This window comes from Accipiter gentilis, unplaced genomic scaffold (genome assembly GCF_929443795.1).
Source record: "Accipiter gentilis unplaced genomic scaffold, bAccGen1.1, whole genome shotgun sequence".
Taxonomy (NCBI): Eukaryota; Metazoa; Chordata; class Aves; order Accipitriformes; family Accipitridae; genus Astur; species Astur gentilis.
Genome location: NW_026060956.1, coordinates 377243 through 389568, shown reverse-complemented (window position 1 = coordinate 389568; position 12326 = coordinate 377243). Strand labels below are relative to the sequence as shown.

At 50.9% G+C, this 12326-nt stretch overlaps 1 protein-coding gene across 2 annotated transcripts; it reads right to left on the bottom strand.

Annotated features, from left to right (window-relative positions):
* Positions 1-6735: 6735 nt before the first annotated feature.
* Positions 6736-11379, bottom strand: LOC126037161 (olfactory receptor 14A16-like). 2 transcript variants are annotated; one of them, XM_049797433.1, is made up of 2 exons: positions 8768-9672; positions 6736-6801 (listed from the first exon to the last, which is right to left on the bottom strand). In XM_049797433.1, the coding sequence occupies exons 1-2, from the start codon at positions 9670-9672 to the stop codon at positions 6750-6752; spliced, it is 957 nt and encodes a 318-aa protein (XP_049653390.1). In that variant the 3' UTR covers positions 6736-6749. The 2 variants fall into 2 exon arrangements, with proteins under 2 accessions (XP_049653390.1, XP_049653389.1); XM_049797432.1 differs by lacking the exon at positions 6736-6801 and adding an exon at positions 11334-11379 and having other exon boundaries at positions 8707-9695.
* Positions 11380-12326: the final 947 nt, after the last annotated feature.

The window sequence follows — 12326 nt, the reverse complement described above, 5'->3', positions numbered from 1 at the left end:
GATCACCCAGAGATCAACCCCCACAACACATACTGCAGCTTCTCAGACCCTGGTGGCAGACATGGTGGCCACTCAGATGAGGGCAACAAGCCCTGTAGCCACTCAAACCCTGGCAACAAGCACTGCAGCTACTCCCACCCTGGCGACAAACACTGAGGCTACTCAAACCCCAGGGATGGGTGAGGCAGCTGAACCAGAGCATCAACCTGTGCCAGTATCAGTCGCCCCTATACAGAAGAAGAAATTAAAAAAATTCATTGATGTAGTGAGGGGTGAAGATGAACCAGGGTCATCACAAGAAGAGGAGGAAGAGGCAGAACCAGAGGTAATCAACCGATCCCTATCCCTGAGTGAACTGTGGGATATGCAATAAGATTTCAGCTGTCGTCCAGGTGAGCACCTTATCACCTGGCTGCTCCGATGCTGGGATAACAGAACCAGTAGCTTGGAATTGGAGGGTAGGGAAACCAAGCAACTGGGATCCCTTTCTAGGGAAGGGGGCATTGACAAAATGACTGGAAAAAAGACACACGCCCTCAGCCTCTGGAGGCGACTTCTGTCAGGCGTGAAGGAAAGGTATCCCTTCAAGGAAGATGTTGTATGTCATCCAAGCAAGTGGATTACCAGGGAGAAAGGTATCCAGTACCTGAGGGAATTAGCCATGTGGGAGATGGTTTATAATGAGCCAGACAATGTGCAGTTGCCCACGGGTCCAGATGAAGTCCACTGCACATGACCCATGTGGCAGCAGTTTCCACGGAAAGCACCATCATCATAGGCCAACTCATTGGCAGTAATGGACTGGAAAGATGAAGAGGGACCAACAGTGGATGAATTGCCTGCGCAAATCCTCTGGCAACACAAAGAAAGTCTCTCTTCCTCTCTCATCTGGGCTGTGGAGAAACAGCCAGACATACAAGCTAAGAAACTGTTCCAAGAGTTCTGGTGACTTGAGGATAACTTCTGCCTCCCACCTGTACAGACCAATAGCTCAGCAATTAGGAATAAGCGTCCCTCTGCTCAAGAGAGTGGAGAAAGTATGTACGCACCACGGGATACCCTGTGGTCTTACCTGCATGACCATGGAGAGGATATGATTACGTGGGATGGAAAACCTACCTTAGTCCTAGAAGCATGGATAGATGAATTGCAAGGAAAACCAATCACAAATGGGGTTTCTTCCAGGCAGATTGCTGCTCCAGTCTGCAGTGGGCAGTGTGAGCAGTGTGCCAGACAGAGTGAAAGGACTGATCTTCCTCCTGATCCTATGAGAATGAATTCTAACCAGTTTTTAGAAAAAGCAAGTGGAGAATCCTAGGACCAAGACTAAAGGGGCCCTGCCTCCAGCCAAGTGGAGGAGAGGGATAACTGGGTTTACTGGACTGTGAGGAGTCAATGGCCTGGCATGTCAGACCTACGAGAATATAAGGCTCTAGTGGACACCAGTGCACCGTGTACCATAATGCCATCAAGCTAGGAAGGGGTAGAACCCCTCTGTATTTCTGGGGGGACAATGGAATCCCAACAGTTAACTGTCCTGGAGGCTGAAGCAAGCCTAACTGTGAATGAGTGGCAAAACCACCCCATTGTTGCTGGCCCAGAGGCTCTGTGAATGCTTGGCATAGCTTATCTCAGGAGAGGGTATTTCAAGAACCCAAGAGGGCACCAGTGGGCCTTTGCTATAGCTGCCTTGGAGATGGAAGGAATTGAGCAGCTGTCTACCTTGCATGATCTCTTGGAGGAGCCTTCTGTTGAAGGGTTGCTGGAGGCTGAAGAACAACAGGTGTCAGTCGCTACAACAACAGTGCATCAACGGCAATATTGCACCAACCGAGACTCCCTGATTCCCAGGCATAAGTGGATTCATCAGCTGGACAGCTAGGGGGTGATCACTAGGACTCGCTCACCCTTTTAACAGCCCCATATGGGCAGTGCAAAAATCTAATGGAGAGTGGAGACTAACAGTTGACTATTGTGGCCTGAATGAAGTCACGCTGCCGCTGAGTGCTGCCATGCCAGACATGCTAGAACTTCAATACGAACTGGAGTCAAAGGCAGCCCAGGGGTACGCCACAACTGATATCACTAATGCATTTTTCTCAATCCCTTTGGCAGCAGAGTGCCGGCCACAGTTTGCTTTCCCTTGGAGGGGCACCTGGAATCGACTGCCCCATGGGAGGAAACGCAGCCCCACCATTTGTCATGGACTGATCCAGGCTGCACTGGAGAAGCGGGCAGCTCTGGAACACCTGCAATACATTGGTGACATCATTGTATGGGGCAACACAGCAGAAGAAGTTTTTGAGAAAGGGAAGAAAGCAATCTAAATTCTTCTGGAAGCAATAACACAAAATAAGGTCAAGGGACCTGCATAGGAGATCCAGTTGTTAGGAACAAAATGGCAAGATGGACGTCATCAGATCCCGATGGACGTGATCAACAAAATAGCAGCTATGTCTCCACTGACTAATGACAAGGATACCCAGGATTTCTTATGTTTTGTGGGGTTTTGGAGAATGCATATGCCAAATTGCAGTCTGATTTTTAGCCTGCTCTATCAAGTAACCCAGAATAAGAACGGTTTTAAGTAGGGCCCTGAACTACAAGCTTTTGAAGAAATTAAATGGGAGATAGTTCATGCAGTAGCCCTTGGGCCAGACCGTGCAGGGCAAGATGTTAAAAATGGTCTTTAGATAACAGCCAGGGAGAATGGCCCCACCTGGAGCCTCTAGCAGAATGCACTGGGGGAGACCTGAGGTTGACCCCTGGGGTTTTGGAGTCTGGTATAGAAAGGATCAGAGGCTCGCTGTACTCCAACGGATAAAGAGATATTGGCAGCATATGAAGGAGTCTGAGCTGCCTCAGAAGTGGTTGGTACTGAAACACAGCTCCTCTTAGCACCCTGACTGCTGGTGCTGGGCTGGATGTTCAAAGGGAGGGTCTCCTCTACACATCATGCAACTGATGCCACGTGGAGTAAGTGGGTTGCACAGACAACACAACGGGCTCGCACAGGAAAACCCAGTAGCCCAGCAATCTTGCAAGCTATCATGGACTGGCCAGAAGGCAAAGATCCTGCTCAAAACAGGGTTGCTCTCCCGTGTCAGCTGCCCCTCGGCTCAGCTCTGCTCGACAAGGCACTGATGTACACAGTCCGGGCAGTTTGCCTGTTGACCACTGGGACAGCTGCCCCAGGGGAATGGGGAAATGGCTCTGCTGCATCCTGCTGCAGGAGCTGGGCTCAGCCTTGGTGTTGAGGGCTGGGAGCGAGTGATCTCCAGACAGCTAAAGACAGGACTGGCTGTGAGTCTGCCTTGCTGCTCTCCAGCTCCTCTGTGACCAGGAATGGGAAGTATGCAGCTCCAGCACATGCCACCTGTGGATGTCACAGGTCAAACACGGAGTTCATGCCTGCACCAAGTGAGTAACGAGTCTCCAGCCATTCATTCAGGCAAGGCGAGCACGCTTTCTTTTTGGCCTTTGTTAGTGGGGTCCAAAGTGCTCAGCCCACCCCTTGAGGGAGCTGTGCCTGCTTTCAGGCTGCTGGCACTTCTGCAGCTGTTCAGGAGAGCCCCTCCAGGTGAAATTGCCTCCTCGGCTTGAAAAACAAGCCAGAACTTCATTGCTTCTGCGCTCTTGTCCTCTGCCCGAGGTGATGACTGCCCTGGCCAGTCCAAGAGACACATCTGTAAAGGCCCACCTGTGCAGTGCATGTCCTTCTGTCCCGGGGCCATCAAAGAAGACCTCCCTCCAGGTAAGTGAATGCTGGGAAATGCATACTTTTGCAGCCCGAGTGTCTTCTATTGACCATCTGCTGGTCAGCTTCTTCACCAGGGCTAGTTCAAAGCCTATGCAGCAGCATGCAACTGCTGCCCGACAAGTTTTCTTCCTGTCCTGTAAATGCTCAGCGCTGCTAATGCCATTTCTAGCTGGGCTGGGAGACAAGAGGGAAGCAAAGCTCTTGTACCATCCTTCATCTCAAAGATGAGGCGAGGGGAGGTTACCTTTTATTAGATTTTTTGACAATGAAGTCTTTGTGGGTCACTGACCAGACAATCATGGAGGTGGCGGCTGAGATTCTCTAATGCAAATTCTGCTGTTCTGGAACTGAAGCCTGAATCACCCTCTAACTGTCTTAGTCAGACTAGTGAATGTCAAAGTAGATGGTTTCTTTTCTCAAAAGTGAAGATAATGTAATTAGAGGGAGAGCCTGCTTGGGAGTTTTGGTAGTTTTGGGACAGAGGCCAGTTGGGGGCTGAGGCCCTCAGGGGAGGGGGCGATTCCTGCTCCAGTCCCTCGGCCTGGCACTCACAGCTGGGAACGGGCTTTCCAAAATCCTGCTGAAAGGAGTCAGAGGTGGGACCTGTGGCCACAGTGGGGGACAGGGAGCCCCCCTGGAGCAGCCTCAGCACCTGCTGACAACCTGCCTTCAACTCAGCTCTTCCCAGCAGGGCACTGCCCAGGAGTAGCTTTGAGTGTTGCTGTTCTCCTTCAGGAAGCGTGGTACGCACCGAGCACACCCAGAGCTGCGCCTGTGCCAGGAGAAGACTTCAAGCACAGCTGGGGCTGATGGTGACAGTTCCCACCAGATGTCCAGCTCCAGAAGATGCAAGTGTGATGCCACAGAGGTGATACCGACTGATTGTCACTTCTTTTGCAGGAACAGGATTTAACAGCAGAAGGGAGGTGGGACAAAGGGTCTTTGAGGTCAGAAAGCACATCTGACAGGTGGCACAGTCACGAAGACAGCAGAGGGAGATGAGAAGGAGATGCAGGTGACCTGGCTGGGATGATGCTTCCGAGGTAACGTCTGCCAGACAAACACAGGGAGAGACAGAGGCATTGGGAGGTGTTGGAATGGGTGAGAAAGGTGCCTGGAAGGGAGAAGAGCATGGGGAGGTGGGAGACCAGAGATGGAGATGGAGGGGAAGAAGCTGGGGTGTTGGCAGTGGGGACACTCCTGCTGTGCAGGTGCTTATGATGTCACTAGTGGCTGCGTAGCTTATAGAGCTGGAGCATGTAACTTGTTCATGCAGATGCTTGTGATGTCACTGGTGGCTCTGTAGATTTTTGGACAGGATAATGCAGATACTGAAAGCATGAACAAGCCCCTAAAGAAGTGGAAGGCAGATGAAAATGCCAAGATTCTGGGGGTGTTGGAGGCCACACTGAGGGCCAAGACTGACAAAGCCATCTCTCACCCTGCACTCGCTCATGTCTCCCAAAAGTTTCTTACTTCCCCTGCAGTAATGAGACCTCACTCCAGGAGGTTCATGCATTCTCCAGGCTCATGGATTTTGCCTGAATTCCAGGCAAGTGTGGGTAGTGAAGGAGACGAAGACAGGAAAGTCATCTCACGGGCCATGAGGAGCAGTGTTCAGCCACCCCCAGCAATGGGCGTTCCCCATCTGCCAGGGTGAGCCATGATGGAAAATTCTCAGGTAACCCCTGGTTTGTGCAGGGTCCTGCAGCCACACTCCCAGGGCACACCTACTCCTCCTCCACCTACAGACATCAACTGCTTTCCCTTGCTGGGCTCAGGAGTGGTTGTAAGGATTTGCTAAAGCCCTGAACCATCACTCTGAATCTCAGTGACTTCCCTCCACCCTCTCTCCCCTCACTACACACCTCCAATCACTGCCTAGTCACTACTGAAAAGTTAAGCAGCTCTCAAGGCTTTCCTCAGTTCATGACAATGTTTCTCCCTTCACCATGCATGGATCTGAGAACGACCAGTTGTGGAAACACCCCAAGATGTGTTAGGTGAGGACCTCCCTAAGGCACCTCTGCACTCTTGGAGGGCTGAGTGCTTTTGCAAGGCTCCAGGAGTTCATTTAGTGCCATGTATTTGGTGTTCCTTTCTTGAAACACAAAGCCTTTGTGCTGATCCAGACTCCCTCATGGTGTCCGATTGTACCATAGCTCTTCTTCATGTCAGTAAACTTAAGTTCTTTAATTTTATTTACTTCATTCCTGTGATTCACTGTTACTTGACAAGGTAGCTCTCAGTTCCATGGTGTATAACCTCTGGCATGAACTTTTCAGACTGTGGTGGGTTGACCCTGGCTGGATGCCAGGTTCCCACCCAAGCCGCTCTATCACTCCCCCTCCTCAGCTGGACGGGGGGGGGAGAAAATATAAGAAGAGGCTCGTGGGTCAAGATAAGGACAGTTTAATAAGGTGATAGCAAAGGTCGCACACGAAAGCAAAGAAAACCAAATGATGTTATTCTCTATTTCCCATCAGCAGGTGATGTCTAACCACTTCCTGGGAAGCAGGGCTTCAGTACGTGTAGTGTTTGCTCCGGAAGACAAAAATGCCCCCCTTCCATCTCCCTTTACTTAGCTTTTATATCTGAGCTGACCTCATATGGTATGGAATATCTGTTTGGTTAGTTTAGGTCAACTGTCCTGGTTGTGTCCCCTCCCAAGATCTTGCCCTGCCCCAGCCTGCCATTGGGGGTGGGGGGGTTGGGGGGGGGCAAAAATGTTGGAGAGACAGCCTTGATGCTGTGCCAGCACTGCTCAGCAGTAGCCAAAACACTGGTGTGTTATCAACACCTTTCTAGCTACTGATGCAGAGCATAGTGCTATTGTTACTGATTTGGTATTGATTTGTTATTAGTTAGAATTAATCATATTCAATTTTAATAGGAATGTAGAATTATAAGAAATATTTTAGCAAAAACTATACATATCCATTATATTCTACACATTTAACCATGGGAGTGTTAAGTTTGAAATACAGAGTCATAGGAACTTAGGAACTTTAGAAAATGTACTATGTGTAACCATACGAATTCAAGTATTGTCTAAAATCATTTAAGCACAGAAACTTTGACAAAGATCTGTTGATCAGTAGTGTTTTGTTTTAAGAAACTAAGGAAACCGTTATGGACACCAGTTTGCTGCTTGGAAACCCCTTACCCTTCCCACCTCGATCTAATTATCGAGGATTCCAATCAGTAGAGTTAAGTAAGATTAACCAATGAGTGTTTTAACATCAGAATATTAATGATATGCTGTGATGGAAGGACCAATGATTAGAAAGGTTATATTTAAGAATAGACATAGTATGCATTTTTAAGAAATTAATATAGATGATGGTGAGAATTGTACTATGCAGAATCACCTGAGAGGTCAACTATCGGACAAAGTGAGGAAGACTATGAAAGACCACCAGAGGACTCTAGAAGACCACCAGAGACCTTCACTGCACCTGTGTAGAAGGACATTTGTATATGCTAATAACTTCCCAGAAACCTAATGAATATGCATAACCTTTCTCCGAAACCTAATGAATATGAATGAATAAGTTTAATATAAGGTGTATGATTTTGGTGTTCAGGTGTGCGTGTTTTTTTGAGAGGACTCACCCGCGCACCTGGCCGTCAATAAAGAAGTGTCTGCTTATCTACACTAAATAGGTGTTGATAAATTCTTTATTCCAAATTTTTCGGACACACCAGGTTCCCATGAAAATGAACTCTATCCCAGCTGAACCCAGGACAGACTGTCCTGGAGGACAAGGGGGCTGTGAGTCCCTCCTGGATCTTCAGGGACAATGTTCTCAAAGCCCAGGAAGAAGCCAGCTCGATGCAGAGAGAGTCAAGCAGGGCCTGGCAAGAGGTCAGCGTGGATGAACAGGGACCCCCATGACTTAGGAGGTCCAACACCAGAAGGAAGTGCAGGGAGGCTGGAGGGGGAACAGCCTGCCCAGGAGGCAGACAGACACCTGGCCTGTGGGTGCAGGGATGGAGACACTAAAGCCAGAGCTTGGTCGTGGCTGGAAATGGCCACGCATGGGGTGGGGACCCAGAAGGGCTTCTCTAAATGTGTTGTCAGCACAAGGAAGGCAGCTGAGGGAACCCTGGTCCCAGTGGCCAGTGGGGCAGGGGACAGAGTGCCAAAGCCAGTGTAAATACAGCAATTCCTCAGAACCAAGATTCTCCCTGGAGACTGCTGCCACACTGCAGGACTGTGGCCGAGCTGCCAGAGCACTCAGGCCTTGCACGAAGCCAGGGTCTCAGAAGGAGAGTGTGGGAGTGGAAAGAGAGCAGCTCTGGTGCTCCCTTGCAGTGCTGCTGTGCTGAGAACATTTTCCCCTTTCCCTCTTGTCCTGGTTTCAGCTGGGATAGATTTAATTGTCTTCCTGGTAGCTTGTATAGTGCTATGTTTTTGAGTTAGGTATGAGAAGAATGTCAGTAACACTGATGTTTCCAGTTGTTGCTAAGTAGTGTTTAGTCTAAAGTCAAGGAATTTTCAGTTTCTGATGACCAGCCTTTGAGAAAGCTGGAGGGGCACAAGAATTTGGTAGGGGACACAGCCAGGGCAGCAGAGCCAATGGGGTATTCTATACCATGTGATGTCCCATCTAGTATAGAAACTGGGGGGTGTGGGGGCGGGGGATTGCCGCTCGGGCACAGACTGAGCGTCCATCGGCAGGTGGTAGCAGTTGTACTGTGCATCATTTGTATATTCCAATCCTTTTATTATTACTGTTGTCATTTTATTAGTGTTATCATTATGATTATTAGTTTCTTCTTTTCTGTTCTATTAAACCGTTCTTATCTCAACCCAAGAGTTTTACATCCACTCCCAGTTCTCTCCCCCATCCCACTGGGTGGGGGGGGGGGGCTGAGTGAGCGGCTGTGTGGTGCTTCGTTGCTGGCTGGGGTGAAACGATGACAGCCTGTAATGAGTTACATTATGAATGCTCTGCAAAAGGAAACAGGCAGTTAATTGCTTCTGAGAAGCACCCCTTCATCATTTTCCACAGGGCATCCTTGAGCTCCTGATTCCTCATGCTGTAGAGGAGGGGGTTCAATGCTGGAGGCACCACCGAGTACAGAACGGCCAACACCAGATCCAGGGATGGGGAGGAGATGGAGGGAGGCTTCAGGTAGGCAAACACTCCAGTGCTGATAAACAGGGAGACCACGGCCAGGTGAGGGAGGCACGTGGAAAAGGCTTTGTGGCGTCCCTGCTCAGAGGGGATCCTCAGCACGGCCCTGAAGATCTGCACATAGGAGAAAAGAATGAAAACAAAACAACCAAATGCCAAAGAGACACTAAGCACAAGAAGGCCAACTTCCCTGAGGTAGGAGCGTGAGCAGGAGAGCTTGAGGATGTGGGGGATTTCACAGAAGAACTGGCCCACAACATTGCCCTGACAGAGTGCTAGTGAAAATGTATTGGCCGTGTGCAGCACAGCATTGAGAAACCCACTGGCCCAGGCAGCTGATGACATGTGGACACAAGCTCTGCTGCCCAGGAGGGTCCCGTAGTGCAGGGGTTGGCAGATGGCAACGTAGCGGTCGTAGGCCATGATGGTGAGGAGAGAATACTCCGATGAGATGAAGAAAAGAAAGAAAAAGACCTGTGCAGCACATCCCCAGTAGGAGATGGCCCTGGTGTCCCACAGGGAACTGGCCATGGCTTTGGGGACAGTGGTAGAGATGGAGCCCAGGTCGAGGAGGGAGAGGTTGAGAAGGAAGAAGTACATGGGGGTGTGGAGGCAATGGTCGCAGGCTATGGTAGTGATGATGAGGCCATTTCCCAGGAGGGCAGCCAGGTAGATGCCCAGGAAGAGCCAGAAGTGCAAGAGCTGCAGCTGTCGCGTGTCTGCAAATGCCAGGAGGAGGAACTCAGTGATGGAGCTGCCGTTGGACATTAGCTTCTTCTGGGCATGGGGCACTGTTCAACAGCGAAAAAGAAGGTGACAAGTTAGAACAGACTTCTCTGAGCAAAACCTAATGCATTTCTCAAAGAAACCCCACCAAAGCTGCCTCTCCTATTTCAGAAAGACCTTTGTCGGGTCCCATTCACGAGCTATGCTTGGTGCTGGCTGAGGCTGCACTGGGAGCAGTAGGCTCTGCTGTGGGCTCCAGGGGACTCAGTCCTGCCCTACAGCAAGAGGTAAATAGGAACGCGGCGTGACCTAATATTGAATCTACTTGTCCTATCACAGAGTTTTTCAGCATTGTCGCTTCCAATTCAATGAAAAGTGGGGAAGAGCCGAGGAGATTTTCTTTGGAGTATTTAGTTCTGGTTTCCCCACCAAACTTACGGAGTGCATTGGGTAGGGAAAGAAGCGAATGTCCTAAAGATGGGGTGTCCTGAAAGGAGACTTTTGTCATTTGTATCCCTGGGAGCCTGGGGATTAGGAGGGGATTGGGATATTTTATTCACATGGACAAATCTCTGCAATGCACCAAAATCCCCTCTCCCCATTCCTCTCCAGGGAAAAGGACAAGAGGAGCAGGGACAGGAGGATGAAAATGGATAAACACTACAGCTGGTGCTGCCAATGGAGGCAGGAGAGGGACAGATGGTAGGGCGTTTGATAATTTCTTCTCTTCAGGGCTGAGGCCCCTGAGAGGGTGACGGAGTTCCCCTGGCCGTAAGGGCAGAGGATCTGCTGGGTGGGACAAAAGACCACGGGTTTTCTCCAGTGATGGCAGGGACATGCCTGAATCCCCCTTCCCACAGCATTTCTGGAAGCAGCTCCCTCTCACTGCCTGCCCCTGTCTCTGCTGCATAGAACTGTCCCTGTCAGCAGCTGCTTCTCCCTCCCCTTGGCTGCTCCCTCTCCCTGCTCACAGACCCCATCCCACCCGCTGTGGGCTCAGCTCTGCCCTGCAGACCCCTCCTGGCAGACAAGCACTGCCCAGGGACATCTCTGTGTGTGCAGGGGCTAAGAAGCACCTCAGACAAGTCCAAAGGACAACTGGGGTCTCGGTGCCTTCTCCAGAGGGGAGAATTAAATTCTAGTCTCACACTCCCCACCTGCCCACCAAGATGATAAAAATTTAAAGCAAAACCTCCTTAACTTTCAGGAGAATGCTGCCTTGACGTTCTTCTTGAAAGTCCCCTCGGAAATGCCCAGGACTAAACCTGACCCACGCAGCACCCTCTCGACAGCGGCAGCACCCTGCTCTGCCCTTCCAGGGGTCGTTTCTTTCACCCACACCTTCTCCCCACCCTGTCCTGGGGAGTTCCCCGTGCAGGCTGAGTGCTGACCCTGGCAGGCAGCAAAGTCCCTGCTCCACCACTCAGCCCCTGAAACACCAGGACCCTGCTCTGAAGGACAGCCCTGGGCACCCCTGCATGCACACCCGGCTTCACAGCCCTGCAGCTGGTGCCAGCAGAAGGCAGCCTCATGCCCTGTCCCTCTGACAGGGCAGCAGGGAAGCCCTGCTCTGGAGCACACCCTTCTCCTCTACACCAGAGAAATGAAGAGTCCTCCTGCCAGATTCCATACACTCAGCTGTGCCAGTGTTCGGAGATCCCTGCAGGAACTGAAGCTCTATTGCCCTGCACCCACAGACTCACCATGCAGAGGGCTGTGAAGATTTCTCCCGCAGTGAGCTCTCAGCATCCTCCCACTCCACACTGCCTTTAAGCTCTCTCTGCCTTGCAGGTCTCCTCTCGATGCCTGCAGGCAGTGCCCCCAGCCCTGCTCCTGGGCAGAGCTGTCTCTCTGCAGCGCTGCCCGCTTGCCAGGAGCTCCCTCTGTCCCAGGAGCCCAGCCCAGCTCAGCAGCAGAGGACCAGCCCACGGTGACACTTTTTCTTCCCTCTCTGGGCTCCCTGCAGATGTGTCCCTGGGCCTCCAGGGGAACCTGCTGGGAAACAGGCTGAAGCAATCACTGATGTTCCCTCCCGCACCTGGGGAGAGACGCTGCTTTCCAGCAGGGTCATTGCTCTGCTGAGAGACAGACTTGGGTCCAAGAAGCAACTTTTCTGAGAATCATAAGAATCGTTGAAGTTGGAAAAAGACCCTTAAGACCACCAAGTCCAATTGTGAACCTAACACTCGCAAGTCCACCAGTAAACCGTGTCGCTAAACACCGTGTCTTTTAAATACCTCCAGTGAGGGTGACTCAGCCCCTTCCCTGGGCAGCCTCTTTCTTGTTCCATCATTGGGCAGGACACCCAGACAGTGACAGGCAGGGATCTCCTTTATCTCTGCTGAGTCCATGGAGGCATCTCATGCTGGGTCTGTAGTCCTAGGGCTGGAAGGGGACTCAGCTCCCTCCCATGCCCTCCACAAACCCACAGGAGGTGGGATCCCTCTTGCCTCAGTGCAGTAAATAGGCACCTGCACGTCAGCTCCTTGTCTCAGCTCCCATGATAAATAATGTTGATAGAGGCCGTGAGTGAGGTGTTCAGATGCAAACGTCTGGTGTCACTGGAGGTGCCAGAGGTGGTCAAAGATGTGTGCAGGTAATAGAGACAGATCTACGATCTGTGCAGGCATATATTGAGACAGGACAACATCTGAGTGCCTCTTAGCAGCTCCTGGGAATTTCCGTTGGCCAACTGA